General features: G+C 38.4%; 1 protein-coding gene across 1 annotated transcript; it reads left to right on the top strand.

Moving 5' to 3' along the window:
- The first annotated feature begins 1,297 nt into the window (after window positions 1-1,297).
- LOC122607056 lies at window positions 1,298-5,209 on the top strand. Its single transcript, XM_043779977.1, has 7 exons — window positions 1,298-1,577; window positions 1,944-2,251; window positions 2,482-3,147; window positions 3,273-3,401; window positions 3,656-3,859; window positions 4,161-4,361; window positions 5,093-5,209. The coding sequence occupies exons 1-7, from the start codon at window positions 1,298-1,300 to the stop codon at window positions 5,207-5,209; spliced, it is 1,905 nt and encodes a 634-aa protein (XP_043635912.1).
- Window positions 5,210-19,344: the final 14,135 nt, after the last annotated feature.

The raw sequence follows: 19,344 nt of genomic DNA, 5'->3' as shown, positions 1-19,344 counted from the left end.
GGTTAGTGGGTTGATTTCATGTCACATGGGTTAATAAAGGTAGGTAGGCAGGTTAAATGGGTTGACAGTTTGATCCCGGGTCATGTGTGTTGGTAGGTTGACAGGTTGATTCCAAGTCAAATGGGTTGTGGGATAAAATGAGTTGGTAGGTCGACCTTTAAAAAAACATTATTTAAATTCAAATATTTTTGGGTTGGCAAGTTGAATTATTAACCCCAAAAGTCAACCTGGCCCCAACCTAAAAAAATCAAGTTGGCGGGTTACCAGATCGAGATTTCACAATCATAACCCAATTTTGCAAGTTGGTTTCAAGTCAAAATTCGGGTAAGATCGAGTATTGACAATTTTAATATATATCAAAATCATTAAATTCGAGTAACTCACTAAGGAGGATCTGGTTAGGACAATTAAATTTAAATCTATTTGCAGATTTTACAATATCGTCCTATACCAATGACGATTTTAATTTTAGATTATTTGTTTAAGTTTTTTTATGAGATAAAGCTGATCGTGTTTTGTATGCCTATCAATATACTTTATTGTTTCGAACTCGGTCAACGACCGGGTATAGATCTAGTTAAACTAGTTATACATGAAAAATTTAATTATGAAAAGGAACTATTTTATCATAATATCATAACCAATTCCTAACTTAATATATCCGGCTTCAGCCTTAATTTTAGCCCCAATTCCTAACTTAAGCTAATTTTGACAAACATATCTAATTCTACTTTTAATCCAACAAACGACCCCTTCGTCAAAATATACCAGACCTCTTCTTCTTCAATTCTTCTTCATGTTTCAAAGTTCAAACACATTCCATTTTGTTCAAAATTTTCCAAAACATAATACATATCTCGATCCCTTTCGGAACCACCAAATATACATACACAATAACACAAATAAATTAAAATATATCTATACATATTTGACTACCGGCAATTAATATCATACTAATCATTTCGTATATATGGCCATTACGCCGCCGTCGTTTCTTTCATTGTTCTGTATTTTCACCTTCTTAATTATTCTTCAATCTCTTATTATATCTCCAACACCCACATGTTGATCAATATCTAGCTACATATTCTCTTGCATGGTGGATACGTACGACGTCGTTTCTTCTTCCATGCATGCATCTTTTATCAAGTTGTCATTATCATCATTATCACATATATTCACATTCTTCAATCTATTATATTTCCAACACCCACCTGAAAAAAATATATACAAAAGATTATCTAGATATATATTGTGCAAAAAAGTTTATAATTAGTTTAAAAAACAAACAACCATAATGCCGGCCAGCGGAAGGCCTGTAAAAGGAGGAATATATGAAAAGATACGTAGATTTATACGAACATTACATTTTTTAATTGTAATGTTCGCTTCGTTATTGATATTATGGCTACCGGTTTTGGTTTCGGTTGGTGATGTATTGGTTTCTTATGTTTTGACTTCAAGTTTTACGTGTATTAGATGTTATAGTTTTGATGAGCATTTACGTAGATACGATTTTAGAAGCTCGTTGACGGATGTGCCTATCGTTTCGGTGGCCAGGTCTCTCGTGATTACATGTATGTATACATTTTATTATTTGCTTTAGAGTCTTAAATGGTGCATGATCATATGAAAAAAGCATGCATTATATTGTGTTTTGTAGCTTGGATGTGCACTTTGAAAGTTATTATATATACAATATAGGCTTTTTGTTTACATGCTTCATTACATCAGATGAAAACCTGAGTAGTTCATTAAACAACATAAATATTCGTGAACAGTTTCAGTTTATTACATTCCAAGACCCTAGACCCATATATGTTATGACTTATGACAGTAATCTATCTATGTGTAAACTTTGTGAAACATATCAAGTTTGCTTTTTTAACCTTTTGTTGTTTGAGTATTATTATATCAAACTTTTTGTTTATATGATTTTGTAGGTGTATATATGATGTATGAGGGGCCTTTGTTCTCACATGGGCAATATCTTGGAACAGTGACATTGTGCTCCATTTTTTCAATTCTTGTTTTATCGGTTAAAGCATGTGTTTTTAGTGTAAATTCTCAACATGAGGCTGATGCTTCATCTTCTCTTTCGAATCAACGGGTTTTTCAGAAGAAATCATGGGGGATGAATGTATTGTATCTGTCATCTGTGGTTTTTGCTCTTGGGCATACTGTTATTGCTTACCGAACAAGTTGTAGAGCACGGAGGAAGCTTATGTTTAATCGAGTTGGTCCCGATTCGGTATGTTCAATAACTTAGTTGTTAGAGTTGGTTATATTGCAAATGGGTTGGTTCAGATTATGTTTTTCTCTAAATAGGCAAATCAAATTTAGCTTAAAAGGAACTTTACATATGAGGCCTAAAAGGAACTTTATAAATGAGGCCTTTTAGCTTTCTGAAACATGGTTTGGTATGTGTTATATGCAATCATAACTGGATTTAAAGTCTCATTATTTCTTACTACTCTGCAGGTTGGTTTGAGCCAATTTTTATTTTCATTCGGCTATGCTAAGCTCCCACGATCTTCAACTCCTGCTGAAAGGGCACATAAAAGTGATAATGAAATTAAACGAAAGCCTCTTCGGATAAGTCATAATCACAGTGAACTTCCTGTCAGACTACTAGCTGATGTTGATAGTTTATTTATGGTATGGAATGGTCTCACAATTCACTACAAACTTCACGTACCCAATCCGCCTTCACGTACACTATCTTCTACAACTCTACTCGATAATCCTTGTTTAAACTCTCCTCCAAAAACCCCACAACATCTTCGTAGGAGTTTTAGTATTCAAATTCAAGATTCATCTCTTTACACTCCATTATTGGATGGAAGTAGTTCCTCTCCGTTTTCTGAACAAATGCCGGTTAGTAATGTTGATGAAGGTCATAATGAGTACATTACTAGTAAATGGGCCCAAAAAGTTTCGGATGTTAATGGGCAATTTGGGGTTGTTTTAGTACACGGTTTTGGAGGTGGGGTGTTCTCGTGGAGACATGTAATGGCAGTGCTGTCTCGACAAGTTAATTGTATTGTAGCATCTTTTGATCGACCTGGTTGGGGATTGACTTCTAGGCCAAGCCGAGAGGATTGGGAGGCAAATAAACTGCCTAATCCTTACAGACTTGATACACAGGTAATGTTTTTATAGCCTTTTAAGCAAGTTAGCATACGTCTTTTTATTTTAATCACAGCTGAAGGTGAAAAGTAACATAACTAACAGAACATACATGGAATTAACATTTAGCAAAAAATTACCAGGTAGACATGCTCATTTCTTTCTGTAAAGAGATGGGACTCTCTTCTGTAGTACTTGTTGGTCATGACGATGGAGGCCTGCTTGCGTTAAAGGCTGCACAAAGAGTCCGCTCATCATCAAACTCGGTTAATGTAAGGAAATCTGTTCCAAAAAGTGGTACTTTTGCAAGCTAATAAATTATATTCTACAACCCATTTTGTTACAACTATCTGATTCTTAGCATTCAATTGATTTGGCATAATCACTTTTAAATTGAGTACACAAACACCCTCTAATGGGGCTGTGATCATGTGAAAATTGAAACTCACTTCTTTAGTTTTTACTTGTGTACACATATGTAAGTTTTTATTATTATATACATACTAAAAGAACATATGTTTTTCAGGTTAATATTAAGGGGGTAGTATTGCTCACAGTAAGCTTGTCAAGAGAAGTGGTGCCCGGGTTGGTTAGAATACTCATGCGTACTTCTTTAGGGAAGAAGCACTTGGTTCATTCTCTACTCCGAACGGAAATTTGTCAAGTTGTTAACCGAAGAGCATGGCATGATGCTACCAAGCTAACAACGGATGTGTTAAGCCTCTACAAGGTATGATAGTCAAACATATTTAGAGTAGACGAAAGTGTATTCTTAATCCATGGAACCTCCTAAATCATTTAATTAGATCAATATAATAATTGAATCATATTTCACATTCTAACTACTTAGAAGAAAGACAAGGAAAAAACATTCTGGGCGACCCGACCCACCCCATAAAAAGTATTATCTGTTACTCGCCCATTTTGACCCGTTACACAACCCATCTGACCAGCAACATTTGTCATCTCTACCTTTCATGGACATTAGATCCGCAGTTATAAGATCTTATTGACGCTTTTCCATGGTGTAGGCCCCACTATATGTAGAAGGCTGGGATGAAGCATTGTATGAGATTGGGAAACTATGGTCTGATACGTGTCTCTCTGAACAAAATGCATCCTTATTGGTGAAGTCAGTGGAAGATACTCCGGTTATGGTCATTGCAGGAGCCGAAGATGCCTTTGTTCCTCTAAAATCTGTTCAAGCCATGGCATCTAAATTTATAAATTCTGTGAGTATATTTGATCCCTATTTTATTTCACACCAAAATTTAGAAGTCTTAAGGTTCCCATTTCCTTTTTCTCTTTCTTTTTTAATAATTATTTTGCTCTGCTCTTTATTCTGTATTTTGGATTTTTGGGTCATGGTTTACATTTCTACCCGATCCAAGTAAATTGAACCACAATCACATCCTAATTAATCATATTCAGAGGCCAAATTTCATTCCACCACTTACTTGTGAATGGTCAAACGGATGAAAGTCAACGAAAATCAATTTATAATGTGCCTAGCTTTTCTAATTGTATAAAAAGGTTTAGAACATTATTATCATGATATTCCTATTGTGGTTACAACTAGTGCTTTATTAATTATTGGTTTGTATAGAAAATATAGACATAAAGTGTTTGCAGGCCGACCCTAGTAAACAATATTGTCTGATAGAACAATATTGTTTATTAGACCCGAACACTAAAAATGACATGTTTCAAACGAAGTTATTTTGACCCGTTAGCCAAACATCTATATAAGAGGTCTAAGAAATAGTAATTATTAGCGTAATGTGATAGGATAAAACTCTGGTCATTATCTTAGGTTTCTTTGCTCACATCATGAAAAATGAAACGCTGACAAGATATGTCCTTTCTACTACTGTTAAAACAACAAGGATATGATATAGCAATGAAACTTGGCCTCTGATAAATTGTGCTAGTTCTGACCCTGAAAATGTACTTTTTTTTGCAGACACTAGTTGCAATATCTAGTTGTGGCCATCTGCCTCATGAAGAGTGCCCCAAGGTGTTGCTAGCAGCAATCTTACCTTTCATACGTAAACTGTCAAGTAAGGATGATCATAAATAGTTATTTTTTTCTCATAAAGTTTTGTATATATAGGTGATGAGTTTTAGGGGTTATATTATGGTGTTTAACTAAAAATCACCTGTAAATTATGGTTCTGTCCATGTTAATTGTAGTATGCTAGTTAGGGCTCACACTCCGATTCGTAAGTAAGTCTCAGAGTTCGTTTAATCGTATGGTTTAGCCCTTTTTTATACTGGTTTGAAGAGGAAACAACATTTGTACACATACTTTTAGATTATTAGATAAACTATATTGTTTTCTTTGTAGAATTAATAACATAGTTGTAACAGAAGGTGCAAAACGACGTCCAGCAGTGGATTTTATGATGTGTTTTTGAAATTTCTTATAATATTCGGTTTGATCATATATAAGCATAATCTTTCAGTTATCCACATTTCCTCAGATGAACGCCAATATTTTCTGCCACCTCTTTCTTCACTAGTTATATACATATGATCGTTTTAATTCGATCTTGAATCTTATTGTTTCACCACAGTGAAAGCAGTTTGTCAGCTTAAGCTAGATTTTAATAGACTAGCCTTTCGGTGTTTTGTATTCCTTTCTCACTTGTTTGTATCGATGAAACAATGACGTTGATGGCTACCTGCAATCAACAATGACATAAAGACGACAGAAACAGTCATAATCAAGTCTCAAAATTGTTAAATGCATGATCAAAATCCCAATTCAAACATGCATATTATAAATGGAAAAAGAAACTAAAAACTGAAGTGTTGCTCAACGACTTGCGGTTTCTAAATGTTGAAATTGTAATAAATAAAAAATCAGTAAAGCAGTGTAGTACTAGTAGCATGATCAAGAACACTTGGACCATGTTAACAAACGATGATGAAAGTGTTGATAAAGATTACCATGGACCACAATTTCTACCATAAGGTACCTAAACCTGTCATATATATATAGGATGCATGTGCCAGCATTTAAGCCCCGTATTGTCAATTTGCCCAAACACACCGATCCCAAACAAACTATATATTCCAATATACTAAACCAACACAATGGACTCATTTTGCCCCCAACCCAGTATACTGAAACTCAATTTGCCTGTACCACGTCATCATTCATATTAAATTAAAAATCTAAAAAATAAAAAAGTGATGTAAAATTAAATCTGCACCATGAGGACCAATCAATCCGATGGCAACCCGATCCATCAAATGAACCTTATAACACTAATCAGCTTATCTTGACAGTAAGCCTATATATCATTACAACTTAGGCCGCCCATGAAACAACTTGAATCACCATCTTATTTGGGAAAGATATTGTTGATTTAATTGTAAAAAACTGTATATCACATGTTTTCCCACCATATATATACAGGAATCGTGAAGTACTTATGAAAACATGTGTATGAATTACATCCCTAGCTTGGCTGCTTCATACATTTATGATACGCCCATATATGTCGTAGTCTGTGTAAATCTATCTACATCTTACCACCACCCCATACACCATCGAAGACAATATTGGGTCCTATAACCTGTAAAAGACATTGATATATATATATATGAGTGTTTACATTTATTATTCAACCGAAAGTCACATTTGTAAGTTGTAAAAGGTACACAAACATAAAAACTGGCGTTACACACACCAACATCCAATTATCCGAGTTTTAGTAACACTTAATTTAAAAAGTATAGGTTAGAGGAATAAATTTTCATCTTGGTCATTTTTAAGATAAAAACGTGTCACGGGAAGATGAAAAATGTCGTGCCTACATATAAAAAATATGGGTAAGATCGACATAGCTAGGTAAAAGCAAATTATTTACCGTCACTTTTATAATACTTTATGTCACTTCTATAACTACTCTAGTGAGAACTAGGTCAATCTAGCTTGTACAAGTGACTTTCGATCCAAGGAATTGATGTGACGTACTTAATGACTTCAAATTTCAATAATAGAACTTCATGGCTTTTGATCGACGCCTATTGTTGACGCTAAATCGCTAATTGAAGGATAACATATCAATCAAAGTCAAAAACTAGATTTTTTCTTTTCTTTTTGTCGTTTCATGCACCTTTAGGTTAAGAGGTATGAATTAAGCGGAATAGGAGAGGAAGACTTGTGCCATGCGACACCTTAAGATGCTATCCAAAAATGAAGGGGGGGGGGGGGGGTTGTTCATGACATCTTGAAGGCATCTTGCCTTGGTAACATAAAAGCGTCTTGTACAAGATGTTTAACCAAGACTTTTTGCCAAGATGCCTAAGGGGGGTGGTGTAGCAGGCGGCTTAGTGGTATCTTGGAGGGATGCCTCCATCTATACCGCTTCATACCGTTCAGGCAACGAAATTTCATCGCGAAAAATGTTCTTCACCAAATTTCGATTTTTATTGTAGTGCCTGCACTAAATTTCATCTTTACATAAGTGTTAGGTCCAGTTTTAACTAAACTGGAGCTCTCCAGTGACATCTGGAGAGCATGAGGAATTGTCCGAAATATTAGAAGTCCAGTTGCATTGTACAGGTTTAGCAACTGATGACTTCCTCCAGTTGAGATCAGACGACTAGAATCTGAAGACCTTCCAGTTGAAGTCAAAGACAACAAATGGAAAATAGAGATTGGCAATGGCAGCGAAGCCCAGTTGACAATCTACCAGATCAATCAACTGGAGAATCCTCCAGTGTAAATGCTCTTACAAAGCTTTACACTGATTACGAGGAGGACCTTTTTACTCTACATCCTTTTAACCGGACAATGATATTGTCTTTGGATAAAGATACAAAGATGTAGAGTGGTTGAATAAAGTAACCTTTTGTCTTACTTTATTTAACACACACAAAGGATTATTTAAACAATACTTTTGTGTGCTGTCAACCATATTTGTACATCGAAGTTGAGATCCCCATGCTCAATCTTCGACTATAAATAGAGGTCCTTGCACAAGCTGTTTCAATAACTTTGCAAATACAAATATTCTGCAATATTGGTGAACTTGTGCAATATTCTCTCAATCGCAAAAAGAAACATTTCACAACTCTAAGTGTTTCGATTGTTTAGGAGAATTTCCAAGTTTAGATCAATTGTAATTCATGGGTTGTTAGGATATTTACATTCTTGTATTATCTTGGTTCCGCAACAACCTTGTATTTTATTTAAACAGTAATAAATAAAATACACTTGAAAATTACATATTGTCTCACCAGTTTATATGCTCGTCATTTATATTATTGCATGTATTAACATTCTGTCACTTTAATACTTAATTCCAGTTAACCTGGTACACGATCAAACTAAACTGGTCACATCCAGATTAATTGATCGTGTTGCAAAGTTCACTCACCATCGACATAGAGGTGTCTTCAGCACCCATCTAGTGATAGTTGGGACTAATAAGTGGTATCAGAGCAGGCAGGTTGAATTGTTTCAATTCTATAACCTAGGTCTGCTTCGATGGCTGCTGAAGGTGAGAATGGTTCTGGTCCAAATGAATCTAATCCTAATATTGCTACTCCTTTAAATACTAACCCTCCTCCTCCTCCTCCTACTCCTGGAGCTAACCACGTTCATGTACATTACTCCAACTCTCCTGTTCCCAAATTCGATGGGAATGGTGAGACATTTGGTACATGGAAGGCTAGAATGCTCTTGCATTTTGGTGGGATAGAGAGGTATATGTTGAAAATCCTTAAGGATGGGCCATATACACCCATGTCCAGTGGTGTTAGCCCTCTTCTCGACCCCACTGGGAGAAGAGGCACCAGGGAAAAATCTGAGGAACATTGGTCAGATGAGGATCGCAGATTGGTTGATCTTGATACCAAACTGAAAAACATGATTCTTTCTGCTATACCTGAGGAACTAATTCCTACTCTTGTGCTATTTCCAAGTGCAAAATCTATGTGGGATGAATTAGTTCTCCAGTTTGAAGGAGGAAATGACACCATTGTCACTAGAAAGGTTGCTCTCAACAAGAAGTATGAATCCTTCTTTGCTCTTCCCAATGAAAGTTTAACTGGTACTTATACCAGATTTACTGGCCTAATTAATCAACTTAGAGGCTTGGGAGTGGAGAAGGATAAGGATATTCTTCTTGAAAAATTCTGTGATGTTTTGCCATCCAAATGGGCACACATGGTTCTTGTCTTAAGACAAGGAAAGACCTTGCATAGCCATACTCTTGCCTCTCTTTATGGAGCCTTCAGATTTACTGAAGATAATGATGCAGCAAGATTACTCGCTGAACAAGATGCTTTAAACCATGCTCAGAGTTCCAAGGCTGCCAACTTTTCTGGGCAACCTTGTGCTGCTTTAATATCTACTGAGAATGTCCAGTCACATTCTATGAAGGAAATGTTAAACAACTTTTTGAACTCTGGTCTAACCACTAATCTCAGTGATGGTTGTGAGGAAACTGACGATGATGATCTGGTTGCCATGATTGCTAAAACCTTTAATAGGTTTAAGCATAAATCTAATCGATTTAATGGGTCCAATAATGCTTCCAATTCAATCTCAATGGATAAGGCTAATCTTACCTGCTATAAATGTGGTAAGAAAGGCCATTTCATGAAGGAATGCAGATCTAGTCAGATGAACTACCAAACTGGTCCTATTGTCCCAAACTTTGTTAAAACTGATGATTATAAGGCCAAATACAAGAAACTTAAGGCCCAGATTGCTCTCATGTCTCTTGAACAAAATAATGAGAAAGAAAAGAACAAGTGCATGATGGCTCAAACTGAAGGGAAATGGGAACTCTCTGATGACTCATCTGATGATGAAGAAGAGATTAGAGATATGTGTTTCATGGCATTGGAGAGTCAACAACCAGTGGTGAAGGATGATGTTGTATCTGGAAGATGGGTTGATATCATTTTAAAGAAGGTAAGGGATTATGATATCGAAATTGATTCAGAACTGAAATTGGATATTGCTGAATCATTGAATGATGACTTGTTATTTGTTGAAACCATGAGAACTGACTGTGAAAGATATTTAGAAACAGTTTTGGTTGAATTAAACAACATGAAAAGTCAAGTAAATGATTTGCAAAGTGTCCAGTTGGCTCTTAAAGAGTCAGATTTGAAAAACGAGGCATTGGAAAGAGATAACCAAAAACTGAAATTTGATCTTGAAAAAGAACATATGGTTATTAATTCTTGGGTTCAAGCATCTGGTAAAAATTATGACGCTTTTTCTAAAACCATTGATGCTCAAAAAACTGCCTGGAAATCTGGTGATCTTCAGATGGCAGCTGTTTTACCCACAATTCACCAATTGCCAGAATCTGTTAAAATTGAAACACCTTATGATTCCTCTGGCACAATCAAATCTGAATCCACTAAGACCAACCCTGTTGAGGTTAAAACTGGAGCCAAGAAGGCTAAAGCTACAGTTAAAAAGGAATATGGTGACAATCCCTTACCTCATAAGTCAAGTGAGTCCTCAACTCTAAAGACTAAAACCCCCGCTGAGCCAAAGTCCAAAGGCCAGCAGCCTGAAGAAAAAAACATTTTGGTAAGAATGGAAAATCAAATCCAAAATTTGTCAAGGCAGGTACAAAGTTGTACTGCCAGAATTAAGAATTTGGAAGGAGGTGCATCCTCTTCTGTTGAAAAACAAATTGTCAAAACTCCTCCTCAAAAACAAAAGATAAAACAATCTGCTCAGAAAGGAGCATACATCGAAAAGAAAAAGGAGGTCAATGTTCCACTGAAACCAATTGTTTTTATTCCAGAAACTGGAGAGAACCCTCCAGTTTCCTCATCCAGTTCAACACCTAGTCAAGCACATGGGACTTCTCGGAAGAAGTCCAGTGGACCCATCAAGAAAAGATGGGTTCACAAAAATAACTGATCACTAACTTGGGTGTGCAGGGCGATCGAAACAAAAATATTTGGTATCTGGACAGCGCAGCTGGCCGGACTATGACCGGATGTAAGCCCCTGCTGGAAGAGTTCACTGCATGTGATGGACCTGCAGTGACATTTGGTAATGATGGAAGTGGGAAAACTGAAGGATATGGTGTTGTTGACAATGGGCAGATTCAATTCACTAAGGTTGCATTTGTAAATGGTTTGAAATATAACTTGATAAGTGTCAGTCAACTTTGTGATGATGGATATAGGGTACTGTTCGACATTGCTCAAGGCACTGTTTTTAACAAGGATTGGAAGGTAGTAATGATTGCACCAAGAAAAGGGAATGTGTACATCATGAACATGGAGCCTACTCCAAAAGAGCATTGTTTCTATGTCAAGGTTGATGAGGACACCAACTGGCTGTGGCATAAACGGTTATCCCATCTTAACTTCAAAAACATTAACAAGTTGTCAAGAAAGCAACTAGTTGATGGGATACCTTTGTTTTCCTTTAAAAGGGAGAAGCCATGTCCAGGGTGTGAAATGGGCAAAAAGAAAAGAGCCAGTTTCAAGACCAAACAGAATTTCAGCATCACTGAACCTCTTCACATGCTTCATATGGACCTTTTTGGTCCAGTGAATGTTCAAACTAAAGCTGGTAAAAGGTACACTTTGGTTGTGGTCGATGAATACACCAGATTTTGTTGGGTGATATTTATCAGATCAAAGAGTGATGCATCTGGTGAAATTATCTCTCTCATCAAGCGAATTGAGCTCAAGTTTACCAAGAAAGTTTGTCAGTTGCGAAGTGATAACGGTACAGAATTCATGAATAAAGAATTGGAGACATTTTGCACTGACACTGGCGTTTCTCAAAACTTCTCGTCAGCTCGTTCTCCAGAACAAAATGGTGTGGTTGAAAGGAAGAATCGCACATTGATTGAAGCTGCCAGAAGTATGTTATCTGAATCTGGTCTTCCCACCTGTTTTTGGGCTGAAGCTGTAGCAACTGCGTGTCACACCCAAAACCGGTCAGTTTATGTCAAGAGACATAGGAAGACTGCCTATGAAGTCCTCAGGAATCGTAAGCCAAATGTTGGATATTTCCATGTATTTGGCTGTCCAGTTTACATTTTAAACGATTCCAGTCAGTTGGGAAAATTCGATGCAAAAGCTGACGAAGGTGTCTTTGTGGGGTATTCAAATATTAGAAAAGCCTATAGAGTTTATAATTATAGACTCCAAAAGGTACATGAGACAATTCATGTCACGTTCGATGAATCAAATGAAGCAATCAACAAAAGACCAACCCTTGATTTATCTTCAGTTGTCCCAGTTGATTTTGGTGTATCTGATCAGGTTCATCAATCAGTTAGTACACCAGAAAATGTTTCCAAACACCAAGTCTTGGAACCAGTTAAGGTAAAGAAGAACTTCTGTGACACCTCATTCTATCCTTCTATCAGTTTTAACCTACCTGAAAAACTGGTAATTGGATCTGATGTGCGTGCCACAACAACATCAGAACCACTACAAGCTTCTCCAGTTCTTCAAGAGATACCTTTGTTTGAAGATAATCATGTTAACTCTTCAGTTGACAATAATGATGAAGTTGAAGTAGTTTGGACTGATTCTCCTCCTGTTGCTGCAACAGTTGGAGATCGTCAGGTGTCTTGCACTGATGTTGTATTACACCAACCTAGTCAATACACTAAATGGACTGCTGCTCATCCCATTGAGCAGATTATTGGCAATCCAGATAGTGGGGTTCAGACTAGAAGAGCCACAAGTGATCAATGCTTGAACGTCACCTTCTTATCACTAATTGAACCGAAGAAGATTGACGAGGCTATGGCAGATCCAAGCTGGGTTGAAGCTATGCAAGAAGAACTCAACCAGTTCGAAAGGAACAATGTTTGGGAGCTTGTTCCTTGTCCTCCAGGGTTAAAGAGAGAACCCATTGGAACGAGGTGGGTTACCGGAACAAGATGGATGAAGATGGCAACGTTGTCAGAAACAAAGCTAGATTAGTTGCCAAGGGTTATTGTCAGGCAGAAGGTGTTGATTTCGATGAAACTTTTGCTCCAGTTGCAAGACTTGAAGCCATCAGAATTTTCTTGGCTTATGCTGCTCACTTACAATTCAAGGTTTTCCAGATGGATGTAAAAAGTGCGTTTCTGAATGGCACATTGGAAGAAGAAGTGTATGTTACGCAGACTCCAGGCTTCATAAATGAAAAGCATCCACATTGGGTATATAGACTGAACAAAGCTTTATATGGTCTTCGACAAGCCCCAAGAGCCTGGTATGATACTCTAACTAAACATCTTCTCAAAAATGGTTTTCAAAGAGGTGCAATAGATAATACCTTGTTCATCTTGAAAGAAAAAGGTGATATCTTGCTGGTACAAATTTATGTTGATGATATTATATTTGGGTCAACTGATGATGGAATGTGTAAAAGGTTTTCAAAAATTATGTCTCAAGAATATGAGATGAGTTTAATGGGTGAATTAACATTTTTCTTAGGTTTACAAATTAAACAAACCATGGATGGTATTTTTATTAACCAAGAAAAATATGTCAGAGATTTGTTGAGAAAATACAAATTTGATTCAATCCCATCAAAAACCACACCTATTTCAGCTCCATTAAATTTGGACTCTGACCCAAATGGAAAACCAGTGGACCAAAAAGAATATCGTGGAATGGTTGGTTCACTGATGTATCTAACTGCCAGTCGACCAGATATAATGTTTGCAACATGTTTATGTGCCAGATTTCAGGCAAATCCAAAAGAATCACACTTGCATGCTGTTAAACGCATTTTCAGGTACCTGAAAGGGTGCCCTAGCCTTGGTCTTTGGTATCCCAAAGGCTCAGGGTTAGATCTAATGGGTTATTCAGATTCAGATCATGCAGGTTGTAAGATTGATAGAAAATCCACAACTGGTGGATGTCATTTCCTAGGGGGAAAACTGGTGAGTTGGACAAGTAAGAAGCAGACTTCAGTCTCAATGTCTACTGCTGAGGCAGAATACATTTCTGCGGCCAGTTGCTGTGCCCAGATTCTCTGGATCAAAAACCAGTTACTTGATTATGGCATGAAATTTACAAGAACCCCAATCTTTTGTGACAACACCAGTGCTATTGCTATATCTCACACCCAGTGATGCACTCAAAGACAAAGCATATTGATATCAGGTATCACTTCATTCGTGATCATGTTATGAAAGGAGATATTGAAATACATTTCATCCCACTGATAAACAGTTAGCTGATGTTTTTACAAAACCTCTTGATGAAAAGACTTTTAAACATCTCATCAGTGAACTGGGTATGTTAAATCCTCATTAAACTGAAGAGGCCCTTCAGTTGAGGATGGTCCAGGTGATCCTTGATTGGTTGGAGATTGAACGCCTTGATGTACTCAAAGACTAGTCATTGATCAAATGGATCACATTTTTAGGGGGAAAAAGACTCAAAATATTTTTCAAATAAATTATTGAAAAATGCAACTGAAGGTCATCAGTTGAAACTGGCATCTAAATTTTCTTTTGGTTGCTAGTTTGGTCTTGTCTCAAAATGGTGGTCAGCCAGATTTCATAACGTTGTGTTTTACTTGGTGGATACTTGTGACACGTGATGTTACTCGAGTACTAACCTCGCACTCACGAACGTCACCTGACATGTCTTACGTGTCAAGACTTTTGCCGAAATGTACTGCACTTTTTATGGGTATTGGTGAAGTTAGTGGGTAAATGTGAATACCAGCCGTCGTAGCATTAAATGCTTGATGGGAAGTATTAAATATTTTTGAATTCTCAAAATTTTGGAAAATAACTTTTTACAAATTATTTCAAACTTTTGGAGACTAAAATATCTTTTCGTATATATTTGGCAATATTTTTACTGCCTATATATACCCCCCACCAATATATCCGTCTCATTTACTTCTCTCAAAATTCCTTCATTTACTCTTTCAATCATTCACAATTCGAGATCCTTTTCTCTTTCTTCTTTAAGTCCAAAACCCTAAATCTAAATTCACAAATGGCTCCTAAATCTTCTTCTTCTTCATCTCGTTCTCGTGATGTGAATCTACTCACTGCTGAGTACATTCCATCACAAAATGTTAATCGTGCCACTGGTGCTCCCATAAGCTCTAAGCTTATTAAACTAAATCCAAATAATCCAATGGCATCTCTTCAAGGGCTCCAGGCCGCTGACTCTCTTATCGGGAGAATCCAATCCTTTCTTCGGATTTCTCCCCTCAGCGATGCCTTCTCTTTGAATCCACACAAGCTATTCCATGATTACTTGTGTGAGTTCTGGTACACTGCCTCTCTTTCTGAGGACTGCTCATCCATCTCCTTTTCTCTAAAGGATGGGTCAGTCCCGTGTACCATCACCACTGGAACGTTGAGGGAAGCCCTTAACCTCAACTACTGGAGACATAATGAAACTCCAGTGGTGATTTCCTCCAATATCAATTTCCGCCAGGTCTTCCTTGATATGGGAAATAAGGAGATGGTGGAGGGGGATGTGTTGAAGACCAAGGGGTCCATTACAATGAAGGGCTTTCACCATCCTGGAAGTTCTTTATGGTCCACTTGGTGGAAAGTTTGGGAGGGAGTTCTGGTGGATTGGACCAGATAAACTCCTTCCAGGCAGAAATGGCGTACTGCCTTTGGAATGGGCTGAGGGTGGATTTTGCAGGCATTTTGTTCAGAAGCCTGGTATTCAAGTTAAAGGGTAACAGGGGTCCTTGTGTTCCCTTTTCAAGGTTTCTGTCCCTTTGTTTTATTCAGATTCTGGGCAGAGACGAGTACAACAACACGCAATCCTCGTTCTCTGTGCCAGAACTGTTGAGGAATCTGGACAACCTGGTGTCCACTTCTGATGAAGTCCAGATGTCCCCGAGAATGATTTTTGCATTCTCTAAAACTGATGCACCACAATCTGGTGAATCAGAAAGGCAACTGGGCGGGCCTCAAAATAATGAGGGACCCACCGGTTCGTCTACTGAAGTTGTAACTGTGGCAGAAGCAGGAGTCCAGGCAGTTCCTAAAGCAAGAAGATCCTCTAAAAGCAGGAGATCAAGATCTGGACTTGCTGCACCTGACCAGTCACAATCTGTGATAGTGGTCTCTGAAGCCGCTGCCGATGATATTGCAACTGAGGATAGAGCAGTTGTGGTTGAGGCACCAGTCACCTCTGTCCAGGGAGAAGATGCTTCGGCAACGGATCCTCAAACTGATGATACCATTGAGGCAACTCAAACTGGTCATCAGGAGTCTGAACAACTTGTTCAGCCACCCCCAACATTTATGGATCTTGGCATAAATGAGGGTGTGTTTCAGCTTGAGTCTTCGGACTCATCTGAGACAGAATCTGACCAGGAGATGGCTGATGCGACTATACTTGATCAGCTCCCTTCTCTCCTTGGTCAACCCCAAGAACCACATGTTTCAGTTTCCCCAACTCATGTACAAAGCTTAGAAATACCTCCAATATTCACCTCTCGCCAATCACCTTCTTCTATGGGTGTGCCTAGAAATAGACACATCCTAACCCCACCGTCGCCGTCGTTCACACCTGAGCATTCTCAGCATGAACGCCACATTGAATCTCTTCCTTTCATTTCTACAACCTCCTCTTCTCTCTACTGATGCTACTGCAACTGGAGAACCAGATATTGTCATACCTCGTCCAGTTGCACCTGTAGCTTTTTCAGCTGGTCCAGTGACACCTTCTCCTCCGTCATTGGACAGCCAGTTCGTGTCTTTCAAACCGATCTCTCGAACCTTCTTGCGAGGGTGGAAGAGATTCAAAAGACACTGGAGAAGAACACCAAGTCCCTCTCCAGGTACCACAAGGATCATCTGCAAAATATTAAAGTGGTTGACCTGGGGATTAACAAGTTCTCTGCTAATGAGGACTTGGTGTTTGGCAAGCTGAACGAGTTAGTGGAATCCTCCAATCAATTGGCAATATCTTTAAGGGAGGCATTCGCACTGACTCAATCTGGAGTCACATCCTCAATATCCAACCTGCTGAACAATACTGTCAGATCTTCAGAGGTTGATATTAAGAATCTGGAAAGGCAGGTGCAAGAGCTGTGTAGCAAACCTGGCCTAGATGTGACAGAGCTTGGGAGTCGGTTGGCCTCTTCAGTGGGTCTCAAGATCGAAGAAACTTTGGCTGCCAGTGAGAGTAACTTGATAGAAAAGGTGATATCTGAGATCACCAAGATTGCAGTGCCCCAGGTCGATCTCACTCCAATAACATCTGAGATTGATCGGTTGAGGTGCAGTCTGGATACGCTGGCTAGCAAAGTGTCTGAACATTCAACTGCCATATCTGATCTGACCACTGAAGTTGGCAAAGGAAGGGCGGTTGAGCCTGACAGTGCTCAGGAAGTCCCTGCAACTGGGCTCTCTTCAGATGATCTCTCCATTCTCAAACAAATTTTAAAGAGTCAAGAGCAGACAAGTGGAAATGTAATGACTCAATCTCAAGAGATAAATCATCTTTGGAGGACAGTTCGCATGCTTTGTGGAGTCTTCAAAGAGTGTAAGACAATGCAATCATGGCAGCCTCTAGATCGCTGCCCTCTAGTCATGCTGATTTTGAAGCCATCAGGCAGGGACTAGATGCTGCCAAGGGGAAAGGTCGGTACATGCCCCTCACACTCTTGTGAAGACTTCAAGTAAAGGGAAGGAGATTGTGATGGCTACCAGTACTGAGGCTGGTGAGCAAGGGTTTGAGGTGTTTGATGATGTGGTGGTAGGGAGTGTGACAAGGGAAAGGCCATTGCTGATGAATCTTTGGAACCAGCCACCGATGCACCAATGTTGGAAACTGGCAATGTCGATTGTTGCCTCCAGTTACTGAAAGCGAGAGCCAGAAATTAGCAAGAGTGGGATACCTGGTCAAGGAAGGGAAGAAACAAATGAAGGCAAACCAGTTTGAATCAAGAAAAAATCTTCCAACCCTCTGTTGATATCACTGATGCTCAACTCCTGGCTTGACACTGTTGAATACAAGAAGATCAAGAAGATAAAGAATAGTCAATGCACTGAAGGAGATGCTTGAAGTGGAAATGGACAAACACTACCAGGATGATGAGGCTGAACTGGATGCAAAGTGTTTGAATGTATCGGTGGAAAAGGCCAGAGAGATCAGATCTGAAGGGATTCTCAAGAGAACTGAGCAGGTCAAGAAGGCGGTCACCAAGTGTTGAATCCACCCAAGTCCAAAGGAAGAAAACAAAAGGCCTTACCAAGAGATGCAATCTGAGGACTTGGGTAGAACCATGTGAACCCACAACAGATGATATCGAGCTGCTACACAAAAGCTGAGCACGAGCAAAATCAAACTGACAAATGAATCTGAAGCTCGCACATATTTGTCAGATGTACAGCGTCGAAGGCACAATAGAGGCAGGATTACTGATGTTAAGGTTCAATAAGCTGGTGCCAAGCATTTGTTGTTGAGGTACAATACTTTGGTGGACCTAAAAGGACTACTGAGAACCCGGATGTCAATCAGTATGGTCATTCCGAGCATGTTGAGATGTTGAGGTGTTGGAGGGGAGGCAGAGGAGAATAAAGTTGAAAGAGGCTGGGAGTATGTATTGCAAAATCTCATCAAGTTCAAGGAAAACATGAAGAAAGATTAGGCCTTGATCCTGAGGATACTCAGCGATTTCATCAGTCTCAAAGAGAAGGAAAACTGGCGAAGGGCCATTGTTTAAGTTTTCCTTAACTATTATCTGCTTGTAATTTTGTGTACTCTTGTAATTTATTTGAATTGTGTATATACAAGTTGCCAGATTGTAACTACAAGTAAGATATCTGATAAGATCTACAACACTTAAACAAATCCAAGACATTTGATGATCTATAAAAATGTTTGGAAACTTAATAGGTCTTATCAAATTCAAGTATTTCAAACTTAACTTGTATAGAAACAAGTTTGAAAATACTTGACAATATTCAGGACAATTAGGGGGAATTTGTTAGGTCCAGTTTTAACTAAACTGGAGCTCTCCAGTGACATCTGGAGAGCATGAGGAATTGTCCGAAATATTAGAAGTCCAGTTGCATTGTACAGGTTAGCAACTGATGACTTCTCCAGTTGAGATCAGACGACTAGAATCTGAAGACCTTCCAGTTGAAGTCAAAGACAACAAATGGAAAATAGAGATTGGCAATGGCAGCGAAGCCCAGTTGACAATCTACCAGATCAAAACTGGAGAATCCTCCAGTGTAAATGCTTTACAAAGCTTTACATGAT

Source organism: Erigeron canadensis, chromosome 7 (assembly GCF_010389155.1).
Source record: "Erigeron canadensis isolate Cc75 chromosome 7, C_canadensis_v1, whole genome shotgun sequence".
In the NCBI taxonomy this organism is placed as follows: Eukaryota; Viridiplantae; Streptophyta; class Magnoliopsida; order Asterales; family Asteraceae; genus Erigeron; species Erigeron canadensis.
Note: the sequence above shows the minus strand (reverse complement) of the source record. Positions and strands in the feature narration are given on the sequence as shown.

Coding starts and splice junctions, on each gene's coding strand:
- LOC122607056 (XM_043779977.1), top strand. CDS start 1,298: ATGCCGGCCAGCGGAAGGCCTGTAAAAGGAGGAATATATGAAAAGATA. Junction 1,578..1,943: donor CAGGTCTCTCGTGATTACAT/GTATGTATACAT, acceptor ATGATTTTGTAG/GTGTATATATGATGTATGAG. Junction 3,402..3,655: donor CATCATCAAACTCGGTTAAT/GTAAGGAAATCT, acceptor TATGTTTTTCAG/GTTAATATTAAGGGGGTAGT.